We start from the raw sequence: 21343 nt of genomic DNA, 5'->3' as shown, positions 1-21343 counted from the left end.
CTCGCCGGTCCCGGCGGCGGCTCCTCCTCTGCTCGCTCGCTCCCGCGGCCCGGCGAGGCTCACGCAACCGGGAGGCTGCCGGCTGCTTGGGGCGGCCGCACGCACCCGAGTCACGCTGACACCGAGCCGGGCTGCCGGGAGCAGGAGGGGTGACAACTGGGGGGACCCTGCCCTCGCGCTCCCCCTCCGATCCCGGCTCTCCGCGGATTCGGGGAGCCCCGGAGGTGGCTGCAGCCCCGCAGCGGCCCGGTCCCTCCTGGCCGGCACCGGGCTCCCGGGGGCTCGGCAGATGGGCACGGGGCACGGCCCAGCATGGAGCACGTGCGCCTGCCACATGCTCTGGGCACGGAGCAGCCGGCAGAGCAACGGGGGACTTCAAACAAACAAGTGACACAAACTCGGAGAAGGCCAGAGCGTTTATTAAGAGAAGTGGATCAGCTCTCTTCCTTCTCCTTTTCCAAACAAACCCGGGAATACCAAATCCCGCTGCTCCCAGAGCTGAACACGCTCCCCTCCAACGCCAGAGCACATCCTAAGAGTGGCCGGAGAGCAGGGAACCGTCTCGTCCCATCCTGCAACCCACCGTCCTCGCTCCCCAGGCCCCGCCACGCGCTCGGCTCGCACGAGGCCTGATCCCGAAGGAAAAGGGCTCCCAGCTCCCCCGGGCTTGGGCTCCCTCCCGGGGACCCGTGGTGGTGGCAGAGGGTCTGCGTGGCCGGCGGGTGCCTCGCGCCCCGCGGCCGGGGGTCCCGTCCCGTCCCGTCCCGCCTGCCTGCCTCTCCTGGGACGGGTCCCCTGCAGCAGGCTGGGGGGATCCCTGCTCCCCGCTCGGCTCCGCAGCGGGGGCCTCTTGGCCCTTTGGAGGCTGGAGATGGGGCTGCTGAAGAAGTCTCTTCCCCTCTACAGCTTCGATGGGTGTGGATATGAGAGAGTCTCGATGGCCAGGCCAGGCCAGCCCAGCTCTGCTGCCATCTCCTCATCCAGATGCAGGCAAGTCCCCATTTCCAAACCCATTCGCACCAACACCAGACATTATGTCACCACAAAAACTTCCTGTTTACAGCCTCAGATTAATAAGGTCAGAGATGGTCCCACATCCTCCTCAGTTAAATAACAGTAAGATCAGGGATTACCTGTCTTCGATACGCAATCTCTCTGCAGCCGCCGAGGCCTCTCGAGACAACCCCGCTCACGTTTGCATCTCCGGGAGCCCTCCTTGCCGAGGGCGGTCGCGCAGTGCCCAGCGGACAGCCAGCAGGACCCCCCCACACCCCCACTCTTGGAGATGCTGGCATTTGCCCAACTAAAAAAAATTAAAATCAAAAACTAAGAGAAAGCCATCACCCCCAGAAACTAAAGGACGCACAGGGAAAGTGGCTGCAGTCGGTCTGTGCACGAGAAGCAACAACCGAGCAGATCCACAACACAGGGGAAGGGGTTGTAGCCCAGCGAGGCTCGTTTCCTGGCTGCTTGTCCCGCAACACCGGCCCCAGCCCTGCGCGTGAGGGTGGACCCAGGTCTGGGGACAACGGCTGTGCTAGAAAGATGAATTACTTCCAAACACAAAACAACTGCAGAGCTGGGAGGCTTCTCTTGGCCGTCACAAGTGCAGTAGCAGACCTGTCCTCCGCGAGAGGACGTACCCGAGGAGATGCACGGCGGTTCACTCCCCAGCACAGCCCCGCACCCGACCCTTCCCCGTGTGCCACCAGCCTGTGACAAAAGCCAGCACAGTCAGCGAGCGAGAAACACCAGATGGGAAGGGCTGTGACTCGACTGCTGTCCTGCACATGCAACCCGTGTGTGCGCTGCCTGTGAGGAGTGGAATAACGCACACAAGTTTACCACATCAAGCCAAATTACCTTCTAATCAGGCCTTGCTGATTTGTGTCATCTGAGGCCTAAAATAACCCTCCCCCCCCCCCCCCTTCCCACTCCAGGTTTTTCAAAGCAAGATTAATTGACTCTGGTGTGTTGTAACAATTAAAATACTGATCACCAGAAACCGTGGGATGATCCTCATCAGCCTCCATATGGTGCAGCTGTGCCAACCGCTGGCTTCCCAGTCTCACCAATCCTTCCTGCCACTCGGTTCATCGCAACAGCGACTGCACCGCGGATAAGTCTGTCCTAAATCATTATTATTCCATCAACGCTTCCGAAAGCTTTGATTTGCCTGTGGAAGCCGCTGCAGGATTGAAGGCTATGTCTAATTAAAATGCATCTCCTACTAGAGGCCTGCGAGGAGCATGACTGCGTTACTCTGCCGGTCTGCAGAGCGGCAGCTACGGACATCTTGAGCAAGCGCGCCTGCCTGCTTTCTGCGCTCCCTCCCTACGCCGCTCTGCGTGCGGCACGAGGGCAAAGCCACAGGAGGGAGAGGAAAGGGCATGTTCCTGTTCCGGCCTTTGATCTGAGCTTCTCACCTAGGAAGACGAGTATGAAGGATCACAACTGGATCCGCAGCAGGATGAGCCTCCCAGAGGGAAATGCACCTTGGAGACAAAGCAAGCTCAGTCGGATCGTAACTGGCTCTAATCAGCCCTTCCACAGTCCCTGCCCTGCAGCCCACAAACCCTCAGGGAAGAGAAGGTTTCTCTCCTCCTTGAAAACACTGACAAAACATCCTGCAAAACCTCTAGAACCAGCTCTCGCTCGCAGAGCGGTGCAAGCAGGGAGCCTGCTGACACCGCGAGGCAGCAGCTCTGGGAGCCTCCCCGCAGATGCGTTTCATGGTGACTGCTAAACCATTTCACTGCAGACAATCTCAGCACAAGTCCTTGCCCTAAAATATTAATGCTGGAAATTGCTACTGCCCACTTCTTGCAAACTAATGGATCCTGGGCTCGCAGAATGCTTTGGAAGGGCCTTTGGATATGGATATTAAGGTTTTCAAACCGATACATTAACATACAGCTGGAAGATTTCTTCAGGGAATGTGCAACATAAGGGTGAGATAAAGAAAATGCAGTATAGGACCTGGGCATGGCCTGGCCTCATTTCTTCCGTTAATCACTCTGAGAAACAAAAGCTCCCAGAGCCATTTGGGGGTTAAAATGGAAGCTCTGCTAGGAGAGAACTGTGGCACCAGTCACACTGAGCAGCCCCAGAAGGGATGTTATTTTTGGCAGCTATTACAACCAGGTTTTGCTCAAAACTAAGCTAACAAAAGCAGCTTAGTGCAGCTGTGCAACTCATTATCCCACCTGCGTTTGACTTTATTTCTCTGGTACCGATTCTCACCTTCTCAGAACCAGAGACTGAAGGAAGCAGACTCTCAACCAAAGTTTCTGAAACGGGTGTGAGGGGAGGAAGGGAAGGGGTTGGATGTGCAGATCAATAGGAAAGACATGCTTGACAAGCTCTCTCTGAAGGCGGTGTCAGAACCGGATACTTAATGTTTGTGTCCAGTAATCTCTGCACAAGCTGCTGACCCGCAGATCCAATGGGCAGGGACAATATCTTGTGACATCTACACTGGGACACTCCTTGTTTTTATCTCCCTTTGTGTCCACAGAAAGTAATTCTCCTTCTTCAGGTCGATACCGAGATACCACCGGGACTACGTTGTTTCACTTAGCTTTTAAACTTCAGTGCCCCCCTTGGCTGGAGGGTAGGCTCACTTCTGGTGCCATCTGCAAGGGGAAGGAGGTAAGGTTTTCTTTCCATCACTTCCCTGCTCACCATTTGAAGAAGACCAGCCCAGCCAGAGCTGTGTAGCCCAGCACCAGGAAGAGGACCTTCAAGAGACGATCGTTCTTGTCTTCCAGTTCCTTTGCAAGGATCTCAAAGAAGGTGACGAACAAGAAAGTGCCTCCTGCAATGCCTTGTAGGAGCACAGAAGCAATGTTGCTGGCCACGTTCTGGGCGCTCTCAATCCCCATCCCAATGCTGATGCCCAGAGGAATCATCAGGCTCACGGTCACAGCTACCTTGGCAGCGTCCTTCAGTGTCAATGAGGCCTTGGCCATGCTGATACCCAGCGCCACTGCCACCAATGTCTCGTGAATAGCAACTCCCAGGAACAAGCTCATGACTTTGCCACCCTCTTCCTGCAAGCCCAGGGCCAGTCCCTCAAAGATGGAGTGCGCCGATAAAGCGAACACCAGGCTGAAGAGTCGTAAGGGACTGGACCGGGAGAGCTCCTGGATGTTCAGACCATGGCTGTGGGAGTGGTGACCGTGTTCACTGTACAACGTGCGCCCTCGGGAAGATGCTATGAAGGGACTCTCATATTCAGAGTCGCTCCCGATATCTGAGCCAGCATTGAAGGTCTCCAAGTCAATGAAGGAGGGCTTTTCCTTCTGGAAGGTCAGGATGAGCTGCTCGACGAAGACCGTCATAAAGAAGCCAACCATCATGATGGTCTCAGCTACGGGGTAGTCCGTGGTCACGTTCCCCTGACTGAGAACTTCACTGAGCTGGAACAAAGGAAACAATCGACAGTGAATCACATCACCTTTCGCCTGCCAAAGGAACACAGGTAGCTGCCAAGATGCTTTAACGTTTTCCCACAAAATCCATTCCAGGGGAATAAAGCTTCCAACAGCTGGTACCTAGAGGGAAAAAGTCTGGACTCCTGAATTCCTTAATTCCTGCTATGTTTACAGAGCTCTATGAGGACACTGAATGGATTCATGATGCTTAATACCCACGTATACATGTCTCGGCATTAGGGACTGGGAACCTATTTGCCTTCCGGCTAGACCTTAGTGGCTCCCTGAAAAAGTGTTTAAACACGGACTCAATGGCAGGAGTTTGAGCCTCATGCCAAAGGCCAGGTTCAGCCTCCTCCTGCAGCAAAAAAGCCTCTGGCTATTCAAACAGGTCAGTTAGAGGCAACTGAATGGGAGTATGGGAGTGGGATGCACCACTCCCTTCTGTTCTGAAACACCTGGCAAAGCACACCCGTTTCTGAGCTGGCTTTGGCCAGGGCTGGGCCACAGTCTTCATTTATGGAGGGGCAGAGGTCTGTGCTCGCGGCTGCTGGTGACCCGCGCTCCCGCTCCCCGAGGGCAGGAGAGCGGAAGGTGGCTGTACAGGAGTCCCCACCATAGCAACTGCAGGGGTTCATTAAAATTGCCAAAGCGGCTCTCAAGTGGTTACCTTGTCTCTCACAGCAGGCAGCAAGGCATTGAAGCAGGTGGCCAGGAAGACCCCTCCTCCAAAAGAATTGCAGAGGGCAATGACCTTCTTGGAGCGATGAGCTTTCTCGTAATCTGCCTCGATTATCTTGACGGGTAGGAGGGACCCGACCAGCATGAGGACACAGACGCCCAGCAGACACAGCACTTTGGCTATCACGATCTTCATTGCGCTTCCTGGCGAACGTTCCCTGCCAAGGGCTCTGCGAAAGCAAGCTGCTGGGAGTCCCTCCGGCGGCTGCTAAAACAGTTACATCAGCAGGCAACAGCACAGACAAACATCAAGGGAAATCTGCTCCTGCACTCAGTAGCTGTGGACAGGAGTAAAACAGAAAAGATTTCCCTATTTAAGTACATACTGTATAGAACAGCATCTTTCATCCCAAACTGCATAACAATCTCAACACAAGAATCATTTTAACTCCCCAAAAGTAACAGGTAGAGGGATCCCAGAGAGACTTACATAGAAAGGTGCAGGAGAGACAGGTAGAGAACAGAAAAATTAACTGTAGCAAACAATAACTCAAAAATCTTGTAAGAATTGTAATAGCCATACAAAACAGACACAGCCTCAGTTTTTAGACGTTTTCTTTGAAACGCCTACACCACAACACACACAAAACACCTGGTCTCACAATCAGATCCACGTGGACAGAACTCTGCCCACCTGAATCCCACCAAAGGATCAAGTCTTTGATTTCAACCATGAGAAAAGAATAAAGGCTTAAACTGGTGGCTTTTTGTTACTGAGAAACTAAAAGATCTCCCTTCAGCATTCACATGGCTTTCTTTTTATGTTGCCCTTGAAACTAGACCGATTTGATTAATTCCTGTTTGTTCAGTTTCCTGAACTACCACCATCATTTCCCTAGGGTGGGTCGCAGCCTGTGTAGTTGGTTGTTTGCTCCGTGCTAGCGGTCAGCGCAAGTTTTGATTACTCATCAGTACGCACCTATCTGAAGGGAAACCCTGCAGAGACATTCGCTGCAAGATTCTTTGCTGTCCATAGGGTGTAACAAAGGAAGAGGCAGATGGTGCTTTTACACAAGATAAAAATGCAAGATTTGAGTTGTCTGGGTCATGATAATTACCTTACTCTGAAATGTAAAAGTATTTCCCTCCAGGTTAAGTGCAGTGATAGTGCAACTTGTTTTCCTCACGTCATTTTTTAAAGATAACAAAATTAAATCTACTTATAAAAATACATAAACACAAACGTGTCCCTCTACCGATGCAAGAACGAGCAGCAGCACAGCCGGCATCTCAGAGTATTGCACTTACCACTTGTACCAAATTGACTTATAAAGTCAGATCAATGGCACCTTGAGAGGCCTCTCTTACGTGACACCAAGGTAAAGGGTACCAGACAGCCCCGAGCACTGACGACGCGCTACAGGGTGTATCAGGCTAATGAATTAACGCAGAACAGTTTCAGCCATGCTGATATTCAAACCAGTGATGGACAAGGTAAATAATTGGATACCTGGTTACTGGACCAGCAAATTAATTTTAATACATAAGAGTCTGGAGGCTAAAGCCTCCCTTGAGGGCTGACAACATTAATCACTATCACCATTTTTGTGCAGCGGGCTGCATAAATTGTGCCTTTTTAAAAAAGGTCAGGGACTGAACGATTATGCACTTGGTAAGAGAATTTAAAGCCTCTTTCCAAGTTTGCAGTTCAAGCCCAGTCCAGGCAGGAGTGAAAGAGAGGGGTCATTGCGGGCTGGCCATCTGTGGCCGGTTCGGTTTGCAGTCAGGTATCTACAGGAAATGTTGTTCAGCAGAAAAAATGCACTGTTCAGGTGATACTGATTGACTCACTCCCTGGTGAACCAGCAGATGAGCCAGGTCTGAACAAGTCTGGAGCCTGAATTCTCCGTGTACCTTGACAGGGCTCCCACAGCAGGCAGCCGACGTGGGCTGCTGCTGTCACTGTGGCTGACATGAAGGTTCACTCTCCAGAGATGTTGACTCCAGGACTGCGAACGCTTGTCAACGTCGTGCTGACACAGCTACCAAGTCACATTGCCTTTGTAAAGTACATGCTGTGGTTTTAGCATCAACAGAACAACAATGATTTAACCTTGCACGGCGCTGTTCCGTTGCTATGCCAAGCTTCTCAAACGAGCTCTCAGAAACCTACGTTCACAGCAGCACGTTGGAAGCACAAACCACAAGAGCTTGCGACTCGACTCCTTAAGCGAGAAGGCACCACCCATGTCTGTTATGCGAGGTATGCAGACAACTCCCAGGACAGGGACCCCAGAAACATCAGCCAAGAGAGAAAGAAAAGCCTCTGTTTTCCCAAATTCACACCGCCTCTGGTACAAGCCTGGCTTCCGCTCAGAAATTCAGAAAACCTCTAGCCTTTTCTTTCACCTAGCAACAGCCCCCAACAAAGACTAAAGCCTCAAGCTTTTGACGGCAGGTGGAGCAGCCGCTCTTTCCTGCCCCACAACCTCAGGAGAAAAGCAGCTTAGTGAAAAATGAGGTGGTATAGTATATAAAAGGAATACTTTGCGTTTCTCTCAACCTGCTCTGAGAGACCAGCATGCAGCGCCTCTAACACCTGGGTTATTTGGGCAGCCTAACAACTTCTGCAACAAAGAAGTAACTCAGGACAGGTATTACTTGGTTTACCAGTCCATAACAAAATGTTCAAGCAAGCAGGTACAAGTATTATATAAATGGGCAGGTCTCCGTGGAAGAAAAAAGAGGATTTCCTTGTACGTGACCTTTTAAATCTCAGTTTGTCCATCAGAAACACATTTTCAGAATGCCCATAACACACTAGCACAGCAAAGATTGTGCTAGACGCTGAGTACCGACACACAGTTCGCGGAAAGCAGGCTGGATTCCCCCCAAACCTCCCTTCTCTGAGCACCTCCCAACACTTGATGTCCTCCTGAAAACAACCAGGTCACGCTGGAAAAGATAAATGCTGCGCGCAGGGAATTTCTCCCAAGACGTCATCGGAGCAGGCTGAATCTGAACGCTGGGAAGAGGACAGAGATGTGCAAGACTAGACCTGCAGCAAGGAGAGGGGACAGCAGCGAGGAGAGGGGGTTTCTGGGCTCCTGCGCTCCTGGGCGGCTGAGCGGAGGAGCTGAGGGATAGCACGCCGCGCTCAAGACGCCTCACGTCCCACACCAGGGACGCCCCGGTCCCGCCAGCGTGGGATTTGGGCACAACCCGGCCCCCTCCTGCTGCCACAGTCCCTCTGTGGGGTGGCCCCACCACCACCACGCTCCCCAGGCCGGGGCAGACCCGGCTTCGGCCCCCACGCACCAGGCAAACAGCCCCGGCGCTCCCCGAGGCCCTGTCACCCCCGCACGGGCCCCCCACCCCCTTCTTTGAACCTGTTACCCCACAACCCCCCCCCCAGACCCCCGCTGTCACCCCCCAAAACCGCCCCAGACCCCCGCTGTACCCCAGAAACCGCCCCAGACCCCCGCTCCCCCAGGCTTTATTACCCCCAAACCAGCCCCCAACCCTCCAAAGCCGCACTGCTACCCCAGCAGCAGCCCCCGACCCCCCCGAGTCACCCCAGCAACAGCCGCCCGACCCTCCCGCCCCCCCTCGCTACCCCGAACAGCCCCTCGAGCCCCCCTGCTACCCCAGCAACGGCCCCCAACACCCCCCGTCCCGCCCCCCCTCCCCAACCGCCCCGGCCCCCCCCACTCACTCGCCGGCTCCCGGCTCGCGCCCCGGCCAGGCCGCCCCCGCACGGCGCCCGCCCCCCGCCCGCGCACCGCGCCCTCCCATTGGCTGCGGAGGAGGCAGAGGCTCGGAGGCTCGCCGGCCATTGGCCGCAGCGGCCGCCCATCAGCCTCGCCACCGCCCACGGGGGCAGGACAATAGGGTCCGCCTCGCTCCCCGCGGGGCTCCCCGTCCGACGCGGAAAAGTGCCCGCCACAACCGCGCGCCGCCGCGGCGCGTTCCGGGGCAGCGCCGGCCCCGCTGAGCTGTCCAGGGGCGGGCGGTGCTGACGGGGACCAGGCGTCCGGGCCGCGGAGGGCGTCGCCGCCACCGGGCTGCCCGGGCAGGGCCGAGGGGCCGGAGCCCCGGCCCTCCGGAGGGACAGCGGGGCAGCGGCAGGCAAAACACTCACAGCGACGCTCTCCGCGGGCAGAGGAGCAGGGCCTCGGGGACAGACGGCACCGAGGAGGGGCGTGCGGCCCGGCTTCTCCCACTGCTTCCCCGGCAGCTCTCTAACCAGCTTCCTCCTCTGCAAAACAGCCCTGTGAAGAAGAGCGTTACAAATACGGGACAAAACGAGCCATTCCCATGGTGCTCAGATGGGACAGCAAGTCTCAGCCAACTGCCCTGCACGTGACAAACTCATTAGCATCCCGGGAAAAGGACTTGGGCTCTGGGAAATCTGCGTCCCGACTTCAGATGCCAAGACGCAAACGAAGTGCACAACTGCAGGCTTGGTTGGGGCCCCACACCAACACGCCCCCGCCCCGACGCTGACCTCTAACACAAGCGGTGCGGCACATCTCTGCCTCGGCCCCACGCAGCTAACCTTCGATGCTTCAGCTGAGCACAGGAAAAATCCTTAAGCCGCAGGTTTAACAGGCTGCAGTGTCGTGGAACCATTGTCGAGGAGATTCACAGGAAAGGAACAGAGTCCTCAGCTTCTACTCTCATGAAGTCCACAGTTCAGTAGTTTTTTGGCTGTTTTTATTTAAAAGGTAAATCCATTCATTTAAAATACAGTGCTGCAGGTATAGCACAAATGGCTAACTGCAGAAGGCCCCACGGAGAGCAGAAATGAAACTAGGATCAGTTCTCTTGCTGTCAGCATGCTCTACAGAGAATTTAAAAAAAAAAACGAAAAAACTAAGAATCTAGAAGGAAATCCCCTCTGCTGCAAGTAGACTATCTGCTTTCTGCTTCAAGTTCAACCTCAGACACAGCGCTGGAGGTGCAGATATTACCAGGAGCTGCACAGTTATCCAAAACCTGCACCACACTCTGCCAGCCGATCTTCTCTATCGAGGATGGCCGCGCAGCCTTACAGTGCCAGGAACACTTCCCCACGTGGAGCTGCATGTTGAACCCAGTGGTGTCAAAAAAAAGCAAACCATCAACACACATGAGGAAATAGATCTAGAGATACAAGAGAGCAAGTGGGGAAAGGAGAGGGCAGTCCTGGAAAAGCAGAAACCCCCCCCTTCCTGCAGTTTCCTTCTCTTGGATAATTCTCGAAAGTTTTTCTTCCCACACTGTCCGACAGTCCCCGGCTGTGAGACAGGCCACCTGAAACTTTTTTGCTAGGCTACAGAAGCCAGATGGAGAGAACTTAAGATAAAAGGAACTGGGGAGGCAGATGTGGAAAGAAAGTACCTCTCTGCTGTGCTGCCGAAACAAAAGAGGAGCATTTCAGCAGGGAAAATGAAGAACCAAAGACTGTAATAGGATCAAGTATGTAGGTTCTGTCTAGCAGCTGTCATTGCACTGAGAAAGCAGAGCTCTGACCCTGCTCAAAAATCTCTGTAGTCAGCAAAGCTGGGAGCAGCTGCGGCAGCCTAACTACGCGGTACCAGCGTGGGACTGGGTCCAGCACGCCCAAGCTGGCCGGTCCCAGGCCCCAGGTTTATGGATCTTGCTTCAGTCATCTGGGCAAAAGGGATAACAAACAAAGTGTCCAAATATTTTATTCTTCACAAATTACATTAACCACATAGTACTTTATGGAGCATTTACAAATCATTTTTCGTGATATTAATCTTCAAATATACCCGCTCACTCACACACAGGGCTTCCTGAAAGGGCATTTTCCATCTCACACCTATCCATCTTCAAACTAGATACTTATCTGCCTGGCAGTACGACCTCAAACATGCCTTTCCCAACACAATCTGAATGACTACTTTAAAAAACGATTCTGACATTAATAAAAACCTCTCTGGCTTCAACACTAGTGAATTCTAGGGGGACTTGCTAGAGCTTACTGGTCACCCAGGGAACACCACAGGTAGTTTCAGAGGGCCCCAGAAAGCTGCAGGTAACTCTAGATACCTACAAGAGCATTTTTTTCCTCATCCCCCACACTACACGCTGAGGCATAATCACTCCTTGTCAGTCCCCCACATTGAGCCAGCAGCCATTGAATATCTCACAATCCAAGTAGCATTTTTACTCCTCCTGCTCTCTCCAACTGTCAGACCCTCTGTGAAACACGCATCCTCTAATCCCACCATTAGCACAGTCAGCCAGGTTGATTACTCACATGCATAAAAGACAAATTAAAAAGCAAAAGAAAAATCTTTTAAACATCAAAAAACATTATATCTTTCTTACTGTCCACCTCTGACTAGTTCACAGATTGGATCATTCCAACAACATAGCCGTGATTACTAAACACTAGACAAATTTTGTCAGAACTGGGAAAGAACCCCAAGAAGTGTATCTGCAAACACTCACTCTAAAGGAGTAGTCACAAATGAGTATGTTCTACCTGATCGGTCCCAGCTCCCTCCCCTAACACGTTTACACTAACCTTTGAGAGGCGATCACCAAGCTCCTGTGTATTAACAGCATTGGCAATGTTGCTACAGACCTGAATGAGAAACGTAGTGAATCTAATCAACAGAAACCCTGTTCCGGGAGGCGAGAAGATCCGGGGATCTCCAGAGTGTTCAAACACTACCTTCTCGTAACTGTGGCAAGAAGACTGAATGGGGCAGGATGGGGTAGGACTTGAACACTTCTCTGAAGTGGCACGTGGGCAGTAAAGTGAAGACATCCTGTAGTGAAGAGTACATTATTCTTGAAAAATGGGTAAAAAATTCCCATGTAGCAAATAACATAGAAATGTAACAGTATCATTAATTTTCTGAGTTTCTTTAGAAAGACTGTTGATGCTGGTTCACATTCCGCTTGCTGGATCTTCCAGAAGAAAAAAAACCAGATGGAAAGGCTGAGGGGGAGGAGCAGGGATGAAGACCAGGGAAAGAAAGCGTGAGTTTGTCTTTAACATGCAGGTCGTATAAAGTGTTTTGTTTATCCATTTTTTCCCCTCTCTTGGACACTTCCAACTCAAGAAATGGCAACACGCACATGGCTTCCAGTTTTTAAAGCAAAGAACAGTTTCCATGGATTGCGCTGCAGAGACAGGAAGAAAAGACATTTGCAAATTCAATTTTTAAGAAAATGAAGTGTCCCTCTAACCAGTTTGAGCACTAGATAATGAAATTCATTTGCCAGTCACTCAAGGGGTACACAAACGTGAGGGAGGTTCTTATTCACCGCTCTTCAGGGCTGAGCCTCGTGTCTCTGAGGCGCAGTACTAGTAGTGCTGATGCTGAGAGCCCAGTGTATAGGTAGGGGAAGGGAGGCACATCAAATTGCTAAATTAAGGCATGAGCCAGATATTGCAGCTACACACAGAAATCTTCTCCACTCAGCTGGCCACAGTACAGCAGCAGCGCTGGCTAAGACCTCACCTGGACTGCTCATTCCTGCTGATCTTCGTTACTGGCACTTGGAGTCCGACTCCTAATCTGACTTCGTAGCTGCTCTATTAGTTCAGGATTCTGCTGCTGCATCTGCTGAGCGAACTGTTGGCCCCTGAAGGGGAACATGCAACAGTCACATTAATGTTCTCACACACACACACACACTCTAACATGGTCTGGATGCCAAGGAATTCTTTACGGCTGATTGTCAAAACTCTACTTTAACAAATAGTTCAGCCACATTACTGAAAATGGCAGGATTTTACTCAACCTTTAAGTCTTCCTCAGTTGTTAAATTAAGTTTGGGTCAGGAGACCTGAAATCCATTTAATGGTCAAGGCAACAGGAAAGACCCGGCTCTCTACTCACGCTTGTATGAGGCTGGCGAGATCATTTGTGGAGGGGCTGGTGCCTGCAGCTCCCATGGGGTTATGGCCACCAGAAATCATCCCAGACATGCTGCAGGAATAAGTCATTGCTCAGACCAGAAAAAACAGAGATTTTTTGTTTGTTTTATGTTGGGAGGGGAGCATTAGCATAATGGGAGCCCCTTCCCACACAGACTGTGAAGTTATCTATAAGGGATTCTTCTGCAACAACAACTTTTTGTTCATGAATGGCAGCAGAGTCTAATTGCATCATTAAACTGAACAACATGTAGAAATATTTGTAACAGTGTCAGTTATTGTATTCCCAAAGATTCCCCCTTTTGTGCACAAGTCCTACTTTACATATATTTAATTAAAAAACAGCCCTTCCTTTCACAAGATGTTTGCTTGCTCTGCATCAAATGAGATCTATTGACAGGACAGTCTAAACACTGATTCACTCGTGATGAGCAGCACAGAACATGCTTGGGGCCTGCAAAGCCCTTTCCTCTGGAAGCTCTTAGGTTGTGTCTAAGGCAGAACCTCAAACGGTAACAGTGATGGAAGGAGCAGGCAGAAGCAAATGGAGATGATGGCAGACATTTAGCCCTTTAACCAAGCTGTCTCAAAATATAAACCAAAAGTATGAGCTCCAGAAAGCCTCTAACTCACTGTATTCTACCTGTGCTCTGAAAGAACGGTCAGGAGAGGCATGTGCCTGACAGAATTTCACATCTCCACCTTGTTTAGAATGGGGATACATCCATTCTTTGTACAGGGTTATGAGGATCAATTCACAATGTCTGCAAGATGCTTAGACAATATGCTTAGCCTACCTTCAGATCATATATACACCCCGCATAGCGGAGCCAGAAACTGACCCCAAGCTTCCCAAATCCAATTCCAATGCCTCGGCCATGATCTGTCCTACCTCCCTTCTGCAAACAAGATTATCCTTCAGCACAGTCTGGAGCACTCAAAATACACACTAGCTCAAGAGACTGGATTGCTTTAAATGCTGCCCTCCACACTTCTGGTCCCAGCACCCTCCCCTCTCCCACCAATGCAGAGATTCAGCCCTACCGCAAAAGCCAAACACAGAGGAAATACGAGATGGGATCAAACTTACAGCTGTTGTACTTGTGGATTGTTCATTAGGTTAGATGCCTATTTAAAAAGGGAAAAAAATGACACCCTATTTAGTCAGAAATGCCTGGGTAGATATGCAGATGTTGTGCCATTCAACCACAAACAAAGTGAAGGCAGAAATACTTGGAAACAGATCAATAGGACAAAAATAGCTAAGAGAAGCACAGTACAACACACAAGACAAGGCTGGTAATGCAGAACAGGCACCCTTTCCATGTCTAGCGTATTACTAGGAAAAGCCTGTGAATAAGTCACTGACCCTTTATTTGACTTTAATGAGATACAAGCACAGTTTCCTCACAGCAACACTGAAATCAAGAAATGAAATGAAGACAAAACTGCTAAGGAAATCAAGAAATGAAATGAAGACAAAACTGCTAAGGAAATCCAGAAACTTCCCAAGCCGCATATCAATACATTTCATCCTGAAGAGACAAATACACAGACCAGACACAGCCTGGCTGTGATCTGTGTCCAAATTTACCATACTCATGAAGCCAGGGTTGTTCAGCAAACCAGCTAAATCAAATCCTCCTGGACCTCCGGTCTGTAAGTATAAAGACACCACATACAGCTGATGAAATCCTCTCATTTTCTGATGCAACAAATAGCACATTACAATTAACATTATTTTAATCCTTTACTTCAACTGTTATCAGCATCTGGTCTTTAAATCATGACAAAGGTAAGAGGTTCTGTTCATACCCGAGGCATAGTCTGCACCTTCATAGGCAAAAAGGCTCGCTAAGGGAATCAAAGGGCCCACACCAGCAGTGGCAGTGACTGTGCTGCATGATTTACCGAGCAGCTCTCACCAGCTGAGCTGGGTTAGCAACGTACAACTCCAGCCCATCACAAATGCCAAGTTAAACACATTCACTTGGCCACCTTTGCATTGGAAAAAAACCTTTAGAAAATTGAAGTCACCTTCAAAATGGTAAACTGTCATGTTCCCAAGTGGAGCATGTCAGCAGTGTTCAGTCACTGGCTTAGTGGCTAGAAAACCTCCAGGATTCTTTTCTTAAAAGAAAATGACTTTTTAAAAAACCTTAAATGCCCTTTTGATATTGCTAACAGGTCACTAGTAAGAACAGTTGTATTTTAGTAGTGACTTTAATTAAGACAGGTGCTTAAGGCAACAAAACACTGCTTCAAAATACTCCTAATCAGTCTCATTTTCCAGCTCTTTCAAATGAGCCCAAGGTGACTGTGCCCAAGCAGTGCAGAGACATTACTCTCTCTGGATTCTAGTGGAAGTGTTCATGGCAGGACATGTCTCTCCGCATGCTAGATTGCTATTCTAAACATAATCCAAGTCAGCAAGCCTCTGTCAGACAGTGCCTGCTAACACAGTAGCACAGCGAAGAAATCTCCTTCTGATCTTACCCACACATAATAAGCACTGGTTGGAGAACTTACTGGACTAGGGGTCTCTTTCATTTTTTGTTCAGCTATTTTGAGGTTTGATTTGTACGTTTCATTGTCTGGATCCAGCTCCAGGGCTTTTTTATAGTAGACAACAGCTTCTGTATGTTTATTTAAACTGGAGAGGGCTAAGCTATTAAAGTGGAAACAAAATAAAAAGCTAGTTAGATAAGCACTTGCAGTCTTCCTCCACCCCATCAGAGTTGAAATACTAGGTATTTTTGCATGGCATTCCAGGACAGAACACCATTAATAGTGTCACTGCCACAAGGCATTTTGAGATTAAAATCGTGGCAAGAAAAACTGCTCTCTTACTTACCCCATTCTGCCATAAGCTTTGCTGTAGTTTGGATCAATGCCTATAGCTCTTTCACAGTCTCTGACTGCTCCAGCATAATTTCCTAATTTACTGTATGCAGCAGCTCTGGAGAGAATGGAGAAAGATGTGCATAAAACACTTATTGGCTTGAATATGCTAATTAAGGTCACCTCTGTTTCCTCTCTGCAGTCTCCTATTGTACAAGGCAAAGTCAAGTGTTAACTTGACATAAATCCAGGTATTATTTGGGTGAGCAGGTTGCTATGCAAATACCCAGCTCTGCATTCTGTATCAAGGATATCATGTATCAAGGATTTTATTTCTCCACATGGACTTTCCAAGCAGGGCCTGGGCTCCAGGGAGGCAAACAAGTATTACACTGTTAGTTCAGATGGATCTCTCTCCAATTCCCTTGTTTTCTTATGAAAAAGACCGTTTTGTCCATTCCCCTACACACCCCACATACAGGGGAAAAAAATGTGTATTTGAAACCGCAACATGCTCATTCAAGCCTCAGTCTCGCATCTCTTATTGACATCATGACACCTGCCCAACACCTCAGAAGACTAAACATCATGCAGCTCAAGTAAAGCTCAGCTACAGCATCAGCTGGAAGCTTTGTTCACAGTCCCTCACCCCGTGAAATAACTCACCATGTCATTAACGTGTGTGCAGACAAGTTATTCACATAGCCAGCTGTATATATGCACTCGTGATAAGTAGATAATTAAAACAAAGCCTGATTCAAATTCTGTTTTAGTCAACAATCATCCTTCCACCAACTTTCATATCCTTTTGCTTAGAATGCCACAGAAAATTAGATAATTTACTTGCATTTTGCATACACATCAACATTCATAATTCTCAATAAAAGAGCCTTCAGTCTGTCTCATTTTACCCCTTTGTTTTTAGTATCAACACAGTCTCTTCAAATCTGGGCTCTTTATTCCACTTAGAGTTGTTTGTATGAAAGTAGACAGCATTACTTGGCATCCTTGCGTCTCCTCGGACGCCTGTTAGGGTTTGCTTCCACACCCATATCCTATCTAGGGAAGCCAGGGCACAGAGCTGGCAGGAGGCACAGGAAAGTATGTCACTGGGAGCTTGGCGGGGAGAGGGAGGGAGAGCGAGCAAGCAACAGAACAAACAGTCTGAGGAATTTTTATAAAAGGAGTATTTCACCATGCAGGAGTCTTAAGATGCAAGAAGAAAGAAACAAAAGCATGAGCATACAAGGGTGGAGAAAGATACACTAAGTACCTGTTGCAAAAATACACCGCATTGGATGGATTTAATTCAATTGCTTTTCCATAGAAAGACACAGCAGCTTCAAAGTTTTCTGCCTTCATTTGTTCATTTCCTAAAGAAATGGAATAAAGGCTCAGTAACAAGTTAAAATGGGCACAAATGAAAGCAATGGGCCTGGATCTTTGCTGTACTTCAGAAAATAGAACAAAAGACAAACCAACAGCTTCTGGTTTTTGCTAGTCCATCAAAACGCTTGCAGCTGTGAGGCATATTCAGCAGTGATGTAGGGGGTCTGTGTGTTGGCAACTCCAGGTTACCTGCCACTCTGCTAGAAGGGATCCTGCAAGCTTTCCCAGCAGCCTCAGCTGCCCTCCCATCAAGGGTGCACCTAAGACCTCCCCAAAGCAACGTTTTCATCTGCAAGTCTGCAGTGCGTTGGCTCAAAAAAGCTCTCTCTATTGTACGTCAACATTAATTGTGCTCTCTTGCATGGCAGAGAAGAGGCAATGCACACAGAGGAGAGCTGAACAGGAAACATGCTGTATTGTATGCAATGCCATCTTTTTAGGATGTAAAAGGAAACGCTGACCCTGCTGTCTCTCCAGGCTCTGTGGCAGTTACATTATGCCAACCTACACACACTCCTTGAGCACAAGCAGAAATGTACGGGTTGATCCCATTTTGTTCATTCTTGTTCCATGCATTCCCCAGGTGCCAAGTGAATTAAGCCTTCCTCCCCATAATCATTTAAACCTCTTCTATACAACAGCTCTAGAGGAGGTTACCTTCAGTCTTGAGTCTTTCAGCTTCAGCTATGTCATCTTCTGAGGGGGTGACGGGCTCCGAATTTGCTCGGATGCATTCAGGCTCCTTACAAGGAAAGGGAGAATGCTGTGCTCTGATAAGAACTCCCACAGAAGCAGCACACCGCTTCCCTTCCCAAGCACTGGCTTGTCAAGCCCAGAACAGTTCACTCCTATACCCCTCCGAGGGGGGCAGCATCACCACAAAAATCAAACAAAGCTGATCCTTTCGGCTATTTGACTCAAAAGTCAACACATTTTAAGGCACTCACTCACCTTTCCTGCAGCAGCTTCAAATATTTCAGGAAGAGTCTGAGACACAGCTAGATCTTGGTCTTCCATGGAGACGCCAAAAGCTGTCTCCAGGCACTGGATTGCCACTGGACAAGAAGAGTCAAGCAATTAGCTTTCCCTATTCCATCTAAATATTTAGTCCTCTTCTACCCCAAAGCACTCAAATTTCTTACAGTTGAATATACCAGTAAAATACCTAAACAACCAAAAAACAAACGAACAACACATTTCCACACAGCAGACTTGATATTTGTGGCATATTCTCAATTCTCTCTTCCTTCTGCAGCCACAAAGGTCTGGGACTGCAGGTTGCCACTGACTGTATGCTAACACAGCTAAATGAGGGTAAGATTTCACAAGCTCAGCTTGTTTTAGTACAGCTCTCCAAGCATCTGTCCCAAGATCAGGGACGGAAGGTGCAGCAGGGCTAAAAACCGAGTGCAGATCTACTGCATCCGAGCTGTAACACCTCTTTACTTTACACCAGAAAGTAACTGAAGTCTCCTACTGCGATCTTCACATACCAATTAGAGAGGTTCGGTGACTTCACAGCCCCTCTGGTTCCTGTCGTAGAGATGCTTGAATGACTGTTATCTAGCTGAAGCAGAACACCACATGTGCTGCCAAAAACTCAACAGAGCTGTGCAAACATTGGCTCTGGAGAGCGACCTCCTAGAACAAGTCAGTCACGACTCCCATCCCCATGGGCGACTCTAGGGCAGGTGTTGCAGGCAGAAGTTAACAGAACTGGCAGCAAGCAAGAACCAGGGCTTGGCTAGCGTTCCTGCAGCTGTGGATAGCACAGAGCGATGAGATCTACATCTTTAACAAAACACTGGAAGCAAATGACTTGTCGGCAGGCTCTGCAGTCACTTGCTGCAAAGTGGCTGCTCTGTTAAGGGCTACGATGAGGCAGAGGCACAAGGACAACCCAAACAGGGCTCTGGCCACAGCCACCCCCACCTCCTCCGCTGCCAGCACCGGTCAGAGAGGGGCTCCCAGCACGGGAACCCCAGCAACGTAAAAGAGCTCGGTTTTACAAGTCTCTTGTGCCGTGTTTTGCATTCCACAAGCGCCAGAAAAACTCCTTCCCACCTGACACCCTCGTTGCACCCTCTCTCCATTCCTGCCTCGCCCAGGAATGTACCTACCCCTTTCTGCAGATGGGCCTGTGCTCTGTCAGTGGGACAAACGTACAGGCCAAAGACTACGGTATAAGCTCCTTAAGTAGATCTTTTAAGATCAGTGTGCTCTCATTTCTAGTAAAGCCCTCTGAAGAGACCTGTGTAAGTACTCCAAGGTGCGCTGTGGAAAGGCATTTTGATAGCAGAACAGGAAAAGCACTCTGCAAGTGTAGAACATTTCCATGTGCTAGGAGCCTCTTGACCTCACCCCACTCAAGATAAAAACTTGGTAAGTCTGAGACCCAGGATCAGGGAGGCTTTTGATCCTGAGATATATCCCTTCAAGTTAATCTACTTTTGAAAGAGATAACAAGAAATCAGATAAACAATGAGCCTCCTAACTCCCTGGATATCTTCCCATGGGACAAGATTAATTTTGAATCTTGAGCAAGCTTTTATGTTAAAAACAGTCCAGCCAAGGAAGAGGTAGATGATGGTGACTAAGTGTTGAACTGCCAGACCTGGAAGCACAAGCAGAGGAGCATATACAACCACTTACCTTCCAAGCTCTCCTGAGCGTCTGGAGAGAGACCCCCATTCTGTAGCTGGTCATGTAAGAACTGGATGATGGAGTAGGCAAGGCGCTTCTGGTCTGCCATTCTAGGAGGCGGTGATCAGTCTACTCTGACTTCTTATAACTTAAAAAATCTGTAGAGAAAGAAGTTATACGATTTGATGGACAAGAAGTCAAAGGGTTCCTCTTCCCCAGTACGAAGGGGAAGGATAAGCAAATGGTGTGGGACCGGCCAAGGCCTCTGCAGCCTTCACCAAACTCTTTGCTCCAACAAAGACTCCTCTATCTCAAGCGCATCCAGACCTCAGCTCACCCTCTTCAAAGGGAGCAAGACAGCACTATCCTGCCCCACGAGGCTCCTGTGCAGGTAACTACACCACAGGCGTCACAGGGACGCAGGCCAGCAAAGTGCCTTTGACCAACCAAGACTAGACAAAATGAGCACCGAGGAGCTCACCGCTAACAAAACCACAGCCTTCCTCTTCCAAAGCATAACTTGGTTCTGAAACAAAGACAGCAGCTGAAGCAACTTGCCACTGTCAGCAGGGCCAGCGCTCAGGGCTGTCAGTCCTCCACTTAGTTTGCTGCCTATCCTGCTCACAATACAGAGCTCTCATACAACCCAGTGAAGTAAAGCACGACAGAAAACGAGGACACCCGTAACACAACATGCCCTGTAAGCATACCCCAAAGCAGGGGGTGTGCAGAGATCCCCGTGCAGGTCCTGTAAGGAACAGGCAGATGCACTTGCACGGCATCGCTGCTGAGCTAAGGTGCTCTGCCTTTCCAGAATGCTTAGCTAGGCTTGCAGCACAGAAAAGCAATGAGGGCCATTTAACTGATGAATTAAATTGTTTAAATGCAAGAAGCAAACGCAAGGGAACTGCCCTGGCCCCAGCGCCCGGGGAGGCCCCAGCAGGTCCCTCTGGGGAAAGGCAGCACCAGGCTCCTGGCCCCACCGAGCGAGGGCCGGGGGGACCACAAACCCAAACAGGCACCGGGCGGCTGCCAGTACCGGGGGGGGGATAGAGGCGCCTTTCCTCCCCCAGGCCCCGGGGCCCCCAGCCCGGTGCGGGCCGCAGCTCCCCGCTAAGGGGCCCAGCCCACCGCCGCCGCCCCAGGGCCCCGCGAAACGCCGCTTTCGGGAGAGGCGGGGGCAGCGGTAGGGCTCTCCCGGGCCTGCGGCGGCAGCGGGACCCCGCACACCGGCCCGGCGCCGGTACCGACTCCCGCCCCCCGCTCACCGGGCGCCCCGACACTCGCCTCAGCCGGGGCGGGCGCAGCACTGCGCATGCGCGTCGCCCCGCCCCGCCCACTCACGGCGCGTGCGCCTTCCCCACCCTAATTGGCCGCCGGAAGGTGACGCATGCGCAGTCAGCCCCGCTCCGGAGCGGGGAGGGGAGGGGGTGGAGGCTTGACGTGCAGC

The 21343-nt window shown here is 50.3% G+C and overlaps 2 protein-coding genes across 4 annotated transcripts; both read right to left on the bottom strand.

Moving 5' to 3' along the window:
* Positions 1 to 3194: 3194 nt before the first annotated feature.
* SLC39A3 (solute carrier family 39 member 3) lies at positions 3195 to 8919 on the bottom strand. Of its 2 annotated transcripts, XM_064497430.1 has the most exons (4): positions 8833 to 8895; positions 7032 to 8142; positions 5107 to 5455; positions 3195 to 4421 (listed from the first exon to the last, which is right to left on the bottom strand). In XM_064497430.1, the coding sequence occupies exons 3-4, from the start codon at positions 5311 to 5313 to the stop codon at positions 3681 to 3683; spliced, it is 948 nt and encodes a 315-aa protein (XP_064353500.1). In that variant the 5' UTR covers positions 5314 to 5455; positions 7032 to 8142; positions 8833 to 8895; the 3' UTR covers positions 3195 to 3680. The 2 variants fall into 2 exon arrangements, with proteins under 2 accessions (XP_064353500.1, XP_064353499.1); XM_064497429.1 differs by lacking the exon at positions 7032 to 8142 and having other exon boundaries at positions 8833 to 8919.
* A 1875-nt stretch (positions 8920 to 10794) lies between these two features.
* On the bottom strand, positions 10795 to 21268 carry SGTA (small glutamine rich tetratricopeptide repeat co-chaperone alpha). 2 transcript variants are annotated; one of them, XM_026115990.2, is made up of 12 exons: positions 21181 to 21268; positions 19903 to 20051; positions 18202 to 18305; positions 17908 to 17992; positions 17135 to 17234; positions 15875 to 15979; positions 15550 to 15688; positions 14615 to 14677; positions 14111 to 14148; positions 12983 to 13072; positions 12602 to 12725; positions 10795 to 12260 (listed from the first exon to the last, which is right to left on the bottom strand). In XM_026115990.2, the coding sequence occupies exons 2-11, from the start codon at positions 20000 to 20002 to the stop codon at positions 12611 to 12613; spliced, it is 939 nt and encodes a 312-aa protein (XP_025971775.1). In that variant the 5' UTR covers positions 20003 to 20051; positions 21181 to 21268; the 3' UTR covers positions 10795 to 12260; positions 12602 to 12610. The 2 variants fall into 2 exon arrangements, with proteins under 2 accessions (XP_025971775.1, XP_025971774.1); XM_026115989.2 differs by having other exon boundaries at positions 21162 to 21243.
* Between the last annotated feature and the right edge of the window lie 75 nt (positions 21269 to 21343).

Source organism: Dromaius novaehollandiae, chromosome 25 (genome assembly GCF_036370855.1).
Source record: "Dromaius novaehollandiae isolate bDroNov1 chromosome 25, bDroNov1.hap1, whole genome shotgun sequence".
NCBI lineage: Eukaryota > Metazoa > Chordata > Aves > Casuariiformes > Dromaiidae > Dromaius > Dromaius novaehollandiae.
The sequence above is the reverse complement of the archived record's forward strand: the minus strand, read 5'-3'. Positions and strand labels throughout refer to the sequence as shown.